Source organism: Dendroctonus ponderosae, unplaced genomic scaffold, assembly GCF_020466585.1.
Source record: "Dendroctonus ponderosae isolate FM_Combo_2020 unplaced genomic scaffold, Dpon_F_20191213v2 Dpon_F_20191213_2, whole genome shotgun sequence".
NCBI lineage: Eukaryota > Metazoa > Arthropoda > Insecta > Coleoptera > Curculionidae > Dendroctonus > Dendroctonus ponderosae.
The window spans coordinates 399,752-415,067 of NW_026018165.1; the positions used below are offsets into that span (position 1 = coordinate 399,752).

General features: G+C 38.1%; 1 protein-coding gene and 1 long non-coding RNA gene across 4 annotated transcripts in view; one reads left to right on the plus strand and one right to left on the minus strand.

Moving 5' to 3' along the window:
- The window catches only part of LOC109537616 (tyrosine-protein phosphatase non-receptor type 4), a 73,723-nt gene that overhangs the window by 56,553 nt on the left and 1,854 nt on the right, over positions 1-15,316 (plus strand). For all 3 annotated transcript variants that reach the window (XM_019904424.2, XM_019904425.2, XM_019904426.2), the window contains exons 16-17: positions 6,395-6,679; positions 7,455-7,566. In XM_019904424.2, coding sequence (XP_019759983.1) covers positions 6,395-6,679; positions 7,455-7,565 — 396 coding nt within the window. In that variant the 3' untranslated portion in view covers position 7,566. The remainder of the gene's footprint in view (positions 1-6,394; positions 6,680-7,454; positions 7,567-15,316) is intronic.
- Positions 13,752-15,316, minus strand: part of LOC125503442 — a 15,034-nt gene continuing 13,469 nt past the window's right edge. Inside the window, exon 3 of the long non-coding RNA XR_007280860.1 lies at positions 13,752-13,872. This is a non-coding gene — a long non-coding RNA (uncharacterized LOC125503442). The remainder of the gene's footprint in view (positions 13,873-15,316) is intronic.

The window sequence follows — 15,316 nt, forward strand, 5'->3', positions numbered from 1 at the left end:
ACACTGTACATTACAAAAATATTTTTAAAATGTGCACCCGATAGGCGTCTGTGGATTCATCAAATAATACTTTGCAAAAAACAAACGAGCTAGCCGCAAACGTCGGTGCCGTATAGCGTGAATAACCCTGTATATACAGGGTGGTTTTTTTAAATCTTGAAACGCTTAAATATTTTGGAAACGAGTGATCCGAGGAAAAAATGTTTCAAATAAGAATATCTGGAGGCGGAAGTTCGTGTCAGAAAAACAACGGCTTACTTTGACCTTGTAGGCTAGGCAGGGGCCAACTTGAGAATTTCAAATGGTAACCACAACATTTTATTGGAGATTCGAATAGTACGTCAAAAACTGGGAATAATGTATCTAAAACATTTTCTTCCATTTTGACAGGTGGCGTTGTAATCCATCAATTATCAATTTTTTTGCTTTAGATCTGCAGAACTATTATTTTATTGAAACGCTTAAAATTTTAGTGTGACAAATGTAAAGTAACTTTAAAGTTTTAATTAAATTGGTAAGTGAAAAATACTCCTATTTAAATTACAACATAAATTCTTAGCTTCTGGTAAATACATATATCATTAACAACTCAAAACCAACAAAATTTGTAATAATTAAAGCAGATGTTCAAAACTGTTGACCTTCAGCTTCAATGCATTTATTGATTCGTTTTTGAATGAATTTTTGAATGAATGAATGCACACAGCTCAAAAGTACATTTGATTGAATTTCGGCACAGTCATTTCGTATTCGCTCTGTCATACTCTCACAAGTTGTGGGCACAGCTTCATAAACTTTTCCTTTAAGAAAACCCCACAAAAAAAGTCTGGTGACATAAAATCTAGAGATATTGCAGGCCAGCTTACAGACCCAGCTCTACCGATTCATTGGTCTTTAAAGTTACGGTTCAGTACTTCACGTGCAACTATTGAATAATGTGCTGGACAACGATCGTGTTGAAACCACATACTCTGTCTTAATTGAAGGTCAACATCTTCGAGTTATATTTTGAAGTTTCTGTAGCATTCACCAGTCAGATTGCCCTCAATAATGTAGGGACCAATGAGCTTTTCCCTAATAATTTCACGCCACACATTTACCGTTCATGGACGCGGACGTTCAACTGGGCGCAGCCAGTGCGGATTATCGACACTCCAGTAGTGCATGTTATGCCGATTGACTGCTCCGTAATTTGTAAAAGAGCACTCATCAGAGAACAATACCCGATTAAAAAAATTCGGGTTTATTTCTATTCGTTCACGCGCCCACGGACAAAATTTCATTCGGTTTTGAAAATAATCTCCATGAAGTTCTTGATGCAAAGACAGATTATAAGGATGATATTTGTGGCGATTTAATACTTTGAGAACGCTGCTCCGGACAATCCAGAATTTTCCGCTAATTGTCGGGAACTAACGTGAGGATCATAAGCGACAGCAGCTAACACATTAATTTTATTTTCTTCCCCGGTAACTGTTCTTTGGCGAGTTCTTTTTTTCGGTTTTACGCTTCCTTCACTCTTCCGCCGGCTTCTCCCTATACAAAAATAATTTCAATTTTTTCGTGCACAGTTAATGCTCCCATATCAAAAATTATAGTAGCTTATTTAAATCAAATTCAAATAGTGGTTCTAACTTAAAACAAAATTAATAAATGTCAAAGTCAACAATTTGAAATTTTTACGCTTTTATCAGCTTTCCTACATTGAGTTGAGAGACATTTTAGATGATTTTGACAGTTTCGTATTCAAAATACGTTTCGAAATATCACGTATTGGCAATGCGAATTTTGAAACTATTAATGCTATACTTTTGCAACACGACAAATTTCGGACAGAACAAAATAATAAAATCAACCGTTAATGAAAACTATTTAATTCAGGCAATGATTTAAATGACAATTTAATAGAGAGAGAGAGAGAGAGAGAGAAAAAAAAGGGTTTTCCTTGAGCGGGTATTTCGGGCGGTCGTGTGCAAAGCCCGAAGGGTGAGTTCGTTTGAGCGCCACTAGCTTTCGCAGCAAAGCTAGAACAATTAGCGATGGAATGCTGCCGAAATACGTACTCAATTATTTTACCGGGATAGTACATAAGCTGACTTGAATGATGATATAAAAAAAATAAAAATGGTGAGCTTCATAAAGAACAAGAAAACGTGGTTTGACTACCACAAACTACAGTCTGCTGACCGTTTGGTCTATACTCTACGTTAACTGCTCAATTAAATGAAAATTTCAAAAAAAAATACAAATTGATAATACACAACCAATAGCTATACTCGCCCCAAACACCAGCAAGCCTCTGAAGTCGTCGCCACGTGCTGCCGATGCCTACGTGCTAGGTCCAGATCTCATCCAGACCGCCCCTGGCTATCCAGTCCACAATTTCAGTGAGTCAATATCCCCAGTCGGGAACCAGGAGGCGGTTGATGATGTTCAACGGATGTTCAAGTAGCGGGCAGATCTACCACACAGCAGAATATTGTTAACGAGTGTGAGTTGTGAGACAATTGTTAAACCAGATGTTGAGTGGATATTCTCTAAAGAGGGAAGGGTCAATTTATGAAAAACGCTCAAGATTAAGTGCAAATAAAGTGTCACAACTATTATTAATAACTTTTAATGCAATAATATGTTCTAATATTTGTTATTTTGTTTTGTAACAACAAATAATCAATATTTAGATATCTATTTTGTAATGTTTCATATTTTACATAAAATGATAAACATCATTACTATATGTGTTTGTTATAAATATGTTTTGAATTAAATTGAAAAAATATTTGAGTTTACCTCGGTTATTTCGGAAAACATGGGTTCCGTCTTCTTATTTTCTATCACGCAACGCATTCTTGATGTTAAGCCGATACGAATCTCTCTTCAGCTTATCAATTCACTATATTATTTCTATGATTAATTGTGTTTACCACGCATCAAAATGCATTTTTTTCGTTTCATATACCCTTTGATTCTTTTACATTTTACCTATTCCTGATCCTTTTATAAATTAATAGACTAACAATAATATTAAAATTATGAAATAAAATTATTAAGTTCAAAATTTTATGGTTTCTATAAATATAGGAAGTTGTCACTTCTGTCGAGCGTCCCGTGACGCACACCATTTTTTTCATTCAAGGTTTTTGCTGGAAAAATAAAAATTAAATATTTCGTTCGACGTTCGTCAGTTAGTCGAACAAATTTGTTTCGAATTCCGTTTTCTAATGAAGAAATGACCGACATCGTCAAAGTTGAAAATCTTTGCGAACACAACTGGCTTTACGTGGCACGAAATCCAATTCGACGCGCTCCAGCTTACCGAATATTTGCACGGATTGAAAGGAGTTAAATATAAGTTTTATCCCTTAATTTTGAAGGAACAGTTTACTAAATATCTGAGACGGATAGTTGTTTTTTCCAAAAATGGGAATTCAATTTGTTAAAAATTACATGGTTGAATTGAATCTTGACCACTCTTTTCGTTTTCACTAATTTAAAATTTAGAAAGAAATGTTGAATACAAAAGTTCTAGATATTACCGTCTAGTTTATTTTAAGATAGTAGCAAATTGATACAGGGTGTCTCAAATTCAAGTGATGGACCAAACATACCTTTTTTAAAATAAAATGCCGGACTTTTTATTACATTTTCGAGCTATTTGTAAAATTCTATGTTGATTTTCAGCTGTTTTTGAGTTGATAACCAATATTAATGAAACTTAACAAACTCCACCATTAACGGCTGTAGACAATCCAACCGGATATTTTTGCATACAACGGCCTCTGGACCAGTGATGCCATACTAGGGAATTTTTCCCTAGTCCAAAGGATTTTTCCCCGACAAAACGAAAAAGGAATTAGTTATAATTGTCTAGGAATTTTTTAAATTTTTCGTTTTAAAAAAAAATTATTCTGGGAAGAAAATATTTATATATCGGGCTACAGAAGGTAGAGAGGAACCACAATTTGTTTCAGGAAATCTCAATTAATTAATAATCGTCTTTAAGATCTTTTAAAATTCTCTTTTTGAAAATTTTAACATCAGATAGTAGCCAGGTAATCTGGGCGTGAAACCTTTTGAAATTTCAAGGTATTGACACAATTGAAGGTTAATGTAAACATTTTGTCTTTTTCTCATAAGAGCCCGTGTAATTAAAATTGTCGATCAAAAAATCGGCCAAGACGGCGACAAAAATGTTTTTTGGTCTGTTGTTTTGAAGATACAAAAACACCTTGTCAAAGTGTTTAACATTATTCGGCGTTTTTGATATTCAAAAAGCAAAATGAAAACTTTGGTCCCATAAGAGCTCATGTAAAACTAGGGATGGTCGATATTTAACGAAACCGCTAAAATAACAGTGTTCCACACGTGTAAACTAAAATCGCAGTTACACTTTTCCAATTTAACTGGTTGCTTTTTGAACCGTCTCATAAACCCGAAAAAGTCGTCTGCAGCAGCACAGAATCGATGCAGCACCGTCGATCCTTCTATCCAGTTCCAGCAGTTTGCCAATTTAACCGGTTATTTTGGAACGGTTTTATAAACTCGAAAAAGTGTTTCGTACTAGTACAGAACCAACGCGGCACCGTCGATCTATCCAGTTGCAGCAGTTTGCTAATTTAACCAGTTGTTTTTGGAATTGTCTAATAAAACCAAAAAAGTGGTTCGCACCAGCACAGAACCGATGCGGCACCGTTGAGCAATCTATACAGTTGCAGCAGTTTCAGTAACCATTTGTCGACGGAAAATATGTTTAGTCGCTCGTTGCCTTAATGATGATGTTTATCTTTCTCGTCTATAAGAATTATTGTTCAGTTCTCCAGGAACTATAATCGGTCACATCAGCGAAATATTGTTTAGTTTCGGTGATGATAAAATTCAGAATTTTTAGTCTATAAGTATTACTGTTAATGTGGATTATTTATTGTTAAAGTTGACTTAATAACAGGCGTAAATAATTCAAATGTTACTACAAATACTGTGGTGCCCCATCAATCAGAGGAAGTACAGTTAAAATATAGACAAGAGGATTATTCAATTTTTCAAGATTTTGACAAACTTGTTTTGTAACAAAAAAACAGGCATATTACTACTTTTGTTCAATGCGAGATATTATTTTCCAAAGCGCGTGCTATCTATCATAGACGAGCGGAGAAATAGACTTGAGTCGTAAAAAGCATACGCAAAAAATTATTCGTAAATATTAATTCATTTTTAAATAAAAATTGACTTTTTAAACATTTTTGCATGCAAATCATATGTTTAAACCATTCGATTTTGTTATCAGTTTTTTCCCTTTCATTACTTATTTATGACCCATAAATAGTTTTTTTTATTCGGGTGAATCTAAAAGTGCCATTTTTCGATCAGAAGCGATGTTCAAAAAGCAGCACTTTTCCTTACTGTTCATTTGTTTTACATTTGCGCACGGACTTTTACGCATGTGTGCGCAAAAGTAAATGTGACAAATTGAACGTGTCACTGTCATAAAATATTTTCATTAAAAAGTAACCGACAGGATTTTTTAATTAATTACGTAGGTTTATGGAGCACTATTGATCATAATTTAAAGTTTACTTATAATTTGTAAATTATAACTTTGTTACAAGTTCAGTCTAACAAAGTCGTTCAAATGGTCTATTTTTCTGCGCCACGTTGCCACAAGCAAAACGATTTTTTTTAAGAGCGCACATTTTATGCAATGCAATGCATCATCTTATATAAACACCATACCGTGAAAGCAGCACTTGAAGTTTCAACACTCATTGTTTCACTTGTATATGCTTACAAAAGTACGCTTTTGAAAAATTACAAACGTCAAAACATGACAATTTCAAAAATGGCATTGACATCAAATTTTAAATATGAAGTTGACGGCTTTTATTTTTGGCTATCTTCATTTATTATAACTATTTCTTTATTCGAATAAAAAATATTGTTCGATACGAGGGCGAAAAAAATATATTATTTTTAGTTTACCAATGCTAAGTTTATTTGTTTAAATAAACTAAATCATTATTTACCATCATCATTGCGAATTTTTAATGAAAAATTTAAAAAGGAACGTTACTTTTGGAACGGCATTTTGGAACCGAATACCAAAGTGAACTGCAACGTTGGAACCGGGTTCCAGAAACATAACCGTTTAGCACACCTCTATGCGAAACATTGAATGTTAATAGCTGGCAAACAAAAAGCGCTATTGGCACGTGCTTTGGTACATTATCGATATACTTTCGATATATTAGATTGACACGCTAAAAGTGCATTTTTTGGTTTTCGATTGCAACAGGATAAAAGATTGACCTTGAAAATTCGTGTTTAAGTGGGAAATCAATTTTTAGGATCAAAAATGATAGATTTTAGAAAGTATAGATTTATTTGTTTTTTTTTTTAGAATGATAGTACACCCAGAGAAATTAAACATATGCAGTATATAGCGTGGCCAGATCATGGAGTTCCCGATTCGCCTCAACAGTTTTTACGTTTTACTCAACATATTCGAGGACACCATAAGGATGAGAAGCCAGTAGTAGTTCACTGCAGTGCTGGAATAGGCCGTACTGGAGTTTTGGTATTAATGGAGACCGCTCTATGTTTGATGGATGTTGTAGAGCCTATTTATCCCTTAGAAATTGTAAAGTCAATGAGAGAGCAACGTGCTATGATGATCCAAAATGCTGTAAGTATGAATCAGATAAGTGCATATTCGGTTATAATCCAGGATAAAACAGATCCATTTGTTTACGTTTTTTGATGGGAGCAACAATGGTTCACAGTCATATCAAAAGCAGGTACTTATGAAAGCTGCTTTGCCGGCTCGGTAATTATTTTGATATAAATGAGTAGCACCAACAACAAAAGAGCAGGAAAATCGTTGCAAAATCGACTCAAACATGACGCTCTTTTTTTCACAGTTTTTCAAGCCTCATTTGAGCCACATAATTCGTTTGGGCATAGCTGGATAGAGAATTGAAATTTCGGTTTAGTCATATTAACATGAGTGAAAAAATTCGAGTAGTTTTGACCCAGATAGCGAAATTTGAATATTATACATTGAGCAGGGGCGGATCGAGCTTTCAAGTCAAGGGGGGGTCATGTAGTAGAAATTCAGTCTTTTGTTGTCTATGAAATTAAAAAAATTGATAATTTAGAGATGGAGGCCAGAAAATCAAAGAACATTTCATGCTTAGCGTAAATCGATTAATATACAGATATGTACTACACCTATGGCTAGCGGCCATTCGAGTTGCTTTTCGGATTAATTCTACTCTTAGTCAGTATATCGATCAGTACCTACTTTTAGCACTTTTATCCCTGTCTACCTGTTTTTCATTGATAAATCGCCGGTCGATGGAATTAAATGTTGCTCCCAAACAAATCGAAATTTATGAATGACTAGCTTTGTCTTTTTATTAGTGTTTTTAATTATAATAGTGAATATTATATTCTTGTAGAGTCAGTATAGATTTGTCTGTGAGAGTGTTTATGCTGCATATACCGAGAAGCGAGCTTCAGAAGAATGTTGTGATGGCAAACACCAGTCATCAACGGATAAAGATATTTGATGTAAGTAAAAAATGAGTTTTTATTTAAGAGTTGCTCGATACATCATTATCACGTTTTATACAATGATCTAATAACAGTTTCAGAACATCACAGAAGGTGTTTTAGAACAATAAGGTTTTTAATACATTCGACTGTATTAGTTGTTTTCAAGAGCATGAATGCTATTTCTAATGATAGAAAAGGCTGGTAATTTTTAAAATCGAGAATAAATCGAGAACTGTAGTCAAATCTCTGACCAACGGATCGTTTAATCTGTAATTAAGGCCGGGACACACCTATCCGATCAGAGTACCTTCCGTCGATGCTCAAACAATCGGATCGGTTATATACAGTTGCCATTCGCTAATCTCAGGGTAAGCAATATTGCAGCAGTAGTTTGAAAACATGTTTAAACATTTTACCGAGTGTAAATTGGCTACGGTGGCTTATTTTGGCTCAAGGCTGCTTGGAAAATAAGATCTTATGAAGTTTAAGTAACAGTTTTCCTCACTTTTTCCTCATTTGTTGGACGACGGAACGAAATTCCATAAATGTTTAAGAATGTCCATGACGCGTTTACTCTTTCTTTTGGAAAAAGTCCGCAGAAAAATATGTATAGAAGACACGTGTTTTTAAAAAGCATGTTGCTCTCTGGCCTAATCATGCAGAACCGAATATTTTCTCACTTTTTCAATGAGTTTCTCAGAGTTAATTAAGCTATTTTTTTCAATTGTATTAAAGCCAAAACAAGATGTGTCGCTGACGTAACCTAAAACAAGGACAGCTTTCGCCTCCAGTAATCAGATAACGAATAACCATCAAATAGGCACCATAATCGGGTACAAGAACGGCGACAGATCGGATGGGTAGCGAAAAGATGTGAACAACGGTGTCCTAAGTCTAGTACCATGTCTCTTTTCGATCTTTGTCCGAATGTATGATCGGAGTCGGCGGATAAAGGCCGAGACATATTTATCCGATCCGACTCCGATCATACATGGTCATTATTACCTGAGCAGTAGATGACTCCATGTTCTGCTATTTTTCTCCAAGTCCATTGTGTCTCACTCAGGCCAAAAATTTCTATTTGTAGCCGATTCATTTCCACGTCCACGTTGGCCAGTTTTCCAGCTGTGTAAAGACTACCTTGTTTGTTCCATGTAGCGATTTTGGCTAGCTATTGCATATTTGAAACTTCTTTCCACTGAAGGGTGCTCCGAATTGAGGGTCCTTTTCGAATTTGCCTTTGCCATTTTCGATATTTTGGCATACTCAAATGAGCCTTTAATGCACTGGTTTCCCGTTGCCTTCTGCATCCTTATGTCGTTGACGATTTCTTGGTTTCTCCGCCTTCGAGACCAATTTCTCAGTCTCCGGGCAAACGAGTGCCCGTATAGGCCCAGCTGTAGCATTTTTGCATGACATAAAGACTAGTAGCAAACCAATAGTGCGATGATATAAAAGGTAACGAGCTTAGTTTGTAAAGAACTTGGTGAAAAAACTCAAAAAAAGTCATGACTTATTGTACAATTAACTTAAAAAAAACCGCAGCAATCTCCAGAGTGAGAATGTAATTTATTTGAGGTTCACAGTTACTTTAACCTGTCCAAGACTCTTTGTTCATGATTTATTACGATCAGAATCGGCTCATTTTCATATTGTTCTATCCTGTTTATAAGTGTTTGTAAACCTTCATCGTTTCATAATTCCTTAACATCCATAAATCGATCTCGGTCCAATGCCTTTGTTAAGTCGCAAACATTCGTCTGTTGACTGTACATTAAAAATGACGACATTAAAACGTGTATTTTTGAAAAGCAAATCGTTCCTCTTTTAACTCAATTGTTTTGCCTATTTCTTCGCATAAAACTCCCGAAACGTATACAGAGTGATCCGCGGATAGGTGGTCTTATTAAAACTGAATGTTCCTTGGGTAAGAATTCGACAAAAAAGTGCATAAAAATGTATAATAAACATCTGGTGATTTAGTTGCAAGTAAATTTTTACATTCTATTTTACTATTCTATTGGTCAACTTGTCAATTATCTATTATTATATTTACTATATTATCCCCTTCAGTGCGATTTAAATAACACGTAATTTTTTTCACGGACACGCTTCTGCTTTCAGTTGATTATGCAAAAATTCGCGATATACAATTTAAATGATCTCGCTCCGCTGTCGGATGGATTCTTGACCCTTCCGCAGCCATTCATCCATAATCACCTTATTAACCATTGAAGCACGCTACTGATGAATAAAGTTTATGACATTTATCACATCATATGGGATTTACTGTGGAAAAAGCAAGAATTATTTGTAGAAGACATTTAATTTATTGCTAATTTTCTGGATCTTCTGAGCCAATTTTGAACTCAAGATCAGTTTTATGCCCAAAATTAGTTAATGCAAGTTTTGGAAGTTTGCCATAATTATATGAATCGTTTGATATTCACTTTCGCACAATGTAATAGAACAATGAATATCAAATGGATTGAAACATCCAGTTATCAATTTTCAACTCACCTGGATTGATAGTGGCATTTTAATCGAATTATCGTTTTTGGTCACCGTAATATTTCTAACGAAACCACGGTCCACCCACTTGTTAAAGACACTTTTCACCTATTTTTCTTCCTTTCTGGAGCCGACCACTTGAAATGTTACGTCAGTACCCGACATGTAATGGCTAAAATAAAAAAGTGGCGTTAAATTTAAGGACCGACTGAGATTCAGCCAGCTTTTATGAAAATTCAAGGGCTATATATTTCATAGCCAACATTTATGAAAAAGCACTTATTATTCCTCTAGCATTTCCGCAAGAACACTCTCTGCAAATTTGCTAGATCATATTTTTAGCTTCAACTAGTTTGAAATAGTTCCGTTCATAAAATTTTAGAACAATTATCCGAACTAAATAATTTGTTTGTACAATTATACTGGTTTAATATTAGAGCGTTTCAAAAGTAATTTACGAAAGTATAGCTCTATGTTTGGTTTGATGAAGGGAAATTGTGAAAAATAGCATAGCGTATTTATGCAAATATGCCGATTTTTTAGTTCACTGATAATTCAATTATGCTAGGACAAAGCTACTAAATATCTAAATAGAGCCCTTTTTTTAAACCTGATTGAAGTAATTGATGTTAAATGTTTCACAAATTATATAAGTATTTTTGTCAAGTAGCAAGGCCTTGAAGGGACAGGCCGATTTTAATTAATAGCAAATGCTTATAACTCAAATAATTTCAAATAATATTTATTCACGGCTTTTGAAGAAATACTGCTTTAATTTATGCCTGGGGGGAGGCTTATACATTATAATTATTTCTATTAATGCAGTAAAGAGTGTTGGGGTAAGTGTAGGAGTTGCCGCTTTATTTACATTGCTTTCAATGGTTAAGTAATATATTAATTTTTTTTAAATTAATATTTTTAATAAACGCTTATAACTTCTTCAAATTTGTGCCTTTACATGTTTATTAGAAAGCTATTTGGCATTTTGCCAAATATTAATAATCAAAGAATGCATGAAATTTGCTGAAAGAATCTAAAACATTTGGAACTTGCTGGTCAGGGGAGCAAATTTTATAATTTCCTGATACTATTTACCGATATTTATTGTATGAACCCTTTTAATCAATTGTAGACCATATTAGGTGTCAATTTACGCAAATTTTAGTTCAGGAAAATTTGAAGAATGGCATATTTCCGTTTATGGTATCATCCACAAAAGTTTTTTCTTCCAATTAAATTAAGTTGTTCTCAATTGCCCAGACACTTTTTTCGTTTTTCAACACGTTTTTCAACAACCTAACCGTAGACTGACTCAGTCAGTGAAGGCTTTCACGGTCGGTAAAATCACATTTAGAAATGTTTTTCGGGCTTTGAAGCCATAGTCCGTGGGAATTTCTTCCTGACATTTCGTTTACAACTGCGGTGGACATTATCAAAGGCGATGATGTAGTGGGCGAAGTGATCTCCAGTGCTTTCCGACTAAGACTGGTTCAACTACTTTGCTTTTGAACATATTCATTCTCAGCCAAGGTTTACATCCTTCCTACTGCTACTTATTCTACGGCTCCTTAATGCTAACATCAGTGTTGTCTTAAATTTGATATCATTTTACTTAATCTAACTTATTCTAACCTAAACCTAAACCTAGCATAAAACATCCTATCTTGCTTCCTAAGCTCACTTAAGTCTAGCCCATGGTCCTAGTTGTGGTGCAGGAACTGGTCATCGCATTGGTCCACGTCTGCTTCTTAGACTATGTCCGCAGAGGGAGGTTTGCGGTCAGTGGGCGACTACTATGTTTTCCACTTCCTCATCTTTCTTTGGGTGATCAACCAGGTTTATTCTGTATTGAGAGAGCTCCACTTTCTCTTTGGTGTCTACAGTGGTAATTCCGTTTTCTTGGATTGGTGGCATTCGTCTCCTTGGTCCTTTTCTGAGGATCCTGGACAGTTTCCAGATCGCTTGTTTGTTCTCTTCAGCCTCGATTTCGTCTCTGGAAGCATCCCAGAATTGCGACCTGAGTTCTTTCATATCTTCCTGGATCGCAGTCTGAAGCCGGTTGACTTGCCTTTTCAGAGATGGATCTTGCGTACGCATGGCTCTGCGTCGTATCCGGTTTTTATCCCTGTTTATTTAGGCTTTTAACCAGGGAAAAAATCTTGTCTGTTTGGTTCACCGGAACGACTGATGTGCTTGTTGAGGCTGCCAGGGTGTTTTTAATTTCCCTGGTTAGACTTTCTGCTGCCTGGTCCAGGTCGTCTTCAGTTTGGGGCTGGGGGATCCTGCTGGAGCTTTAGATTATGCTCTGGAAAGTCTGCCAGTTAGTGATTCTTTTAGTCGCAGTGATGTTGTTGGTTTGGTTTGGTCCAATTTGCAGAGTATCGGCAAATGGTCCGACGACAATTCCTGAAGTACTTCGGGGCTGATAGTCTTCCTGCGTTTTTGTACAGGAGTAGGTCCATGATGTAATCTCTGCCAATTTGGGTGATGTGCGTTGGCTCTTGCGGCGCAGCTATCTCAAACTCAGATAGTATGATGCCTTTGGTGCCCAATTTGTGTTTTTGGCATTGTAATCCCCGCCATGTATCATTGGTCTGTCTGGGAAAAGCCTTTCAACATCCTCGGGACACAACGTAGTGCTTAGACTGATGTACACGGGCACGACTCTGACTTTTGCATTTAGGCAGTGACTATAAATTCCTCCAGATGTGCCGAAGGTTTGACGATCTCATGGTGCTGGATGGACCTTTTCACTGCGACTAGTGTGCCTCCGCCCCCTAGTTGGCCTGTCTGCTCTGTGTGTCTGATAATTGCGAAGTGTGAACCTACCTCCAGATTTTAGCATGGTTTTCTAGATTAGGCACATATCTACACGATGTCTTGGAGCTCTATTTTCTTGTTCTTCAGTCCGTTGACGTTCCAAGACATGACACACACATGCGCCGCCGCACACTTGACGCACTTTGTTGAGGCAGCTGTGCACTTGGACTGGCCATGTCCATAGAGCTGACACCGAAAGCACTGTGTCAGCTGACTCTTCGCGTGCTGGGATTCCGCTCGTACTTTCAGGCTTCCCAGTGATTCTAAATCGAAGATGGCCTTCTCTGTTTTTAACAGTCACACCAGGACTACTGCTATTGGCTGGCCGTTCTTTTTCCACCTCACTATTGTTGTTGGGTGGGGAATCCTAGGGCAATCAGTTCTTCCTTGATTTTGCCATCGCTCCATGTTTCGATTACTCCTTAGATAACAACTCTGACTTGTTTCTCCTCCTCAATCTGATACGTATAGTACTGGTTTTTGTACGTATCCAGTACCCTGATCATTTGTCTGTAATCTTCTACTGTTGGAGGGTGTGTTCTCACCCCCTCCTTCGTTGTCACTCCACATCCGTAGTTTATTTTCTTGACCATCAGTTTTTTTGTTATCTCATCATATTTGTCTTTCTCGCGAAGGACAATTGGAGGCACCGTCCTCCTTTCGGTTTGCTGCTGGGCGGCAAGGGGCCTGCTTCCTCTCTTGTGCTGGCTGCTGGGCTAGGCTGCTGGCTCCCTCTGGGTCTGCTGGGCGGCTTGTCGGGGATATGTAGACAATAGTATTGTCATCACTGGAGGACACAGGCCTGGCTTGTTTCCTCCTTCGTCGGCGATTTGGACTGTTAAATCCCCCGCCGTCTGAGGAGTCCGTCATCGGGCCCTCCTTGGAGGCAGTTGGGCAAGCTGCCGCCTCAGCGGGTCTTTTAGTGGCCACACTATCACTGGAGGAGGCTGTGCCCTCTTCCATTTCCTCCTCTGCGGCCTCCTCCATGCCCTGCCAACACACAAACAAAAACTTTAGAAGGTTGCCCTGTTGTAGTCGCTATTATCAGATGAACAACAGCTCTCCAAACAATCCACGTTTTGACTGTTTCCTTATTTGTTACAATAAGTGTTTCACACTCGCGGTCCAACCTCGAGGTTGAAGCTTCACTAAGTGTGTGTTTTGCCCTCCCCCAGACTACCAAGAAAGAAATTCGAGCTCGTGTCTCCCTCAGAGGCACGTGCAGGTCCCCCTTTTGGGCTCCGGAAAACAGTGTAGTGCCGTTCAGGATAGTGTTCCTGAGTGTATTTTGTGATCGACATTGCGAGCTCTTGAAATACCAGAAGCTCCTTTCTCCAGCGCAACTTCCAACATCATAAAATGAGCTCTCGCGAGCGGAGCCCTTTAGGGTTCGAAAGCGATGACTCAAACGGCGCTAAAACTGACCAAGGTAAGCCTGCAAGACGCCCTGCCCAAAAACCCCGCACCCTGCTTTCCTTCAAAGCCAAAACCAAGGCCGCCGACCTTCAGTCGCTTCGTTTGGCAAATTCCAAACTACAGGAGAGTGTCACCTCCTTAAAGAAGCAAAACAAATTGCTTGCCCAAAAACTTGCCGAGCAAGACCATAAGACCTCGCTCCTACTCTCAGCCGTTGCCGAGGCGCACAAGCAAGTCCCCCCAAAAGCCCCCAGCAGCCACCCAGCCGAAAAGATGGAAGTCGACGACTTCCCACCCCTGAAAGCCAAGCCAAGGCTTAATATCCTAAAAACTTCAAACCCGGCACTCCACGAGCACATGGTCCAGCATGCGCAAGCCCCCCAACCCGCTAAAGCCCCTCAGGCTGCCCCAGCCACAGCCGCCACTTCGAAACCCCAGCCCCCAGGCCCTGCCACCACTTCGGCACCCCAACTCCCCAAGTCCGTGATTCCTATCGTCATTAGAAATACAGCTCCGAGCTCAACGCCCTAATCGCCACCCTTAAAACCCGCACAAGTCCCGGTCCCGACCAAATAACCAACAAAATCCTCAAACGACTCCCGGAAAGTATCCTCAATCACATCCTCACCCTCATCAACGCGTCCTTTTCGCTACGGAAATTCCCAACCCCTTGGAAAACCGCCTCCGTAGTACTAATCCCCAAACCCACCAAAAACAAAACCCTTCCTCAAAACTGGAGACCCATCAGCCTCCTTCCCACTATTTCCAAACTAACAGAAAAACTCTTTCTCGACCGCCTCCAAAAACTAATTTCAGAAAACCGATTAATTCCTCGAGAGCAGTGCGGATTCATGCAAAAACATGACTCCGTAATGCAAGCAGCTAGGCTAATTCAAGATGCCACGATTGCTTGCCAGAACAGATGCTCCACTGGAGTCGTCTGTCTGGACATTGAAAAAGCTTTCGATAAAGTATGGCACGAGGGGCTAATTTGGAAGCTCCTTCACACTCACAAACT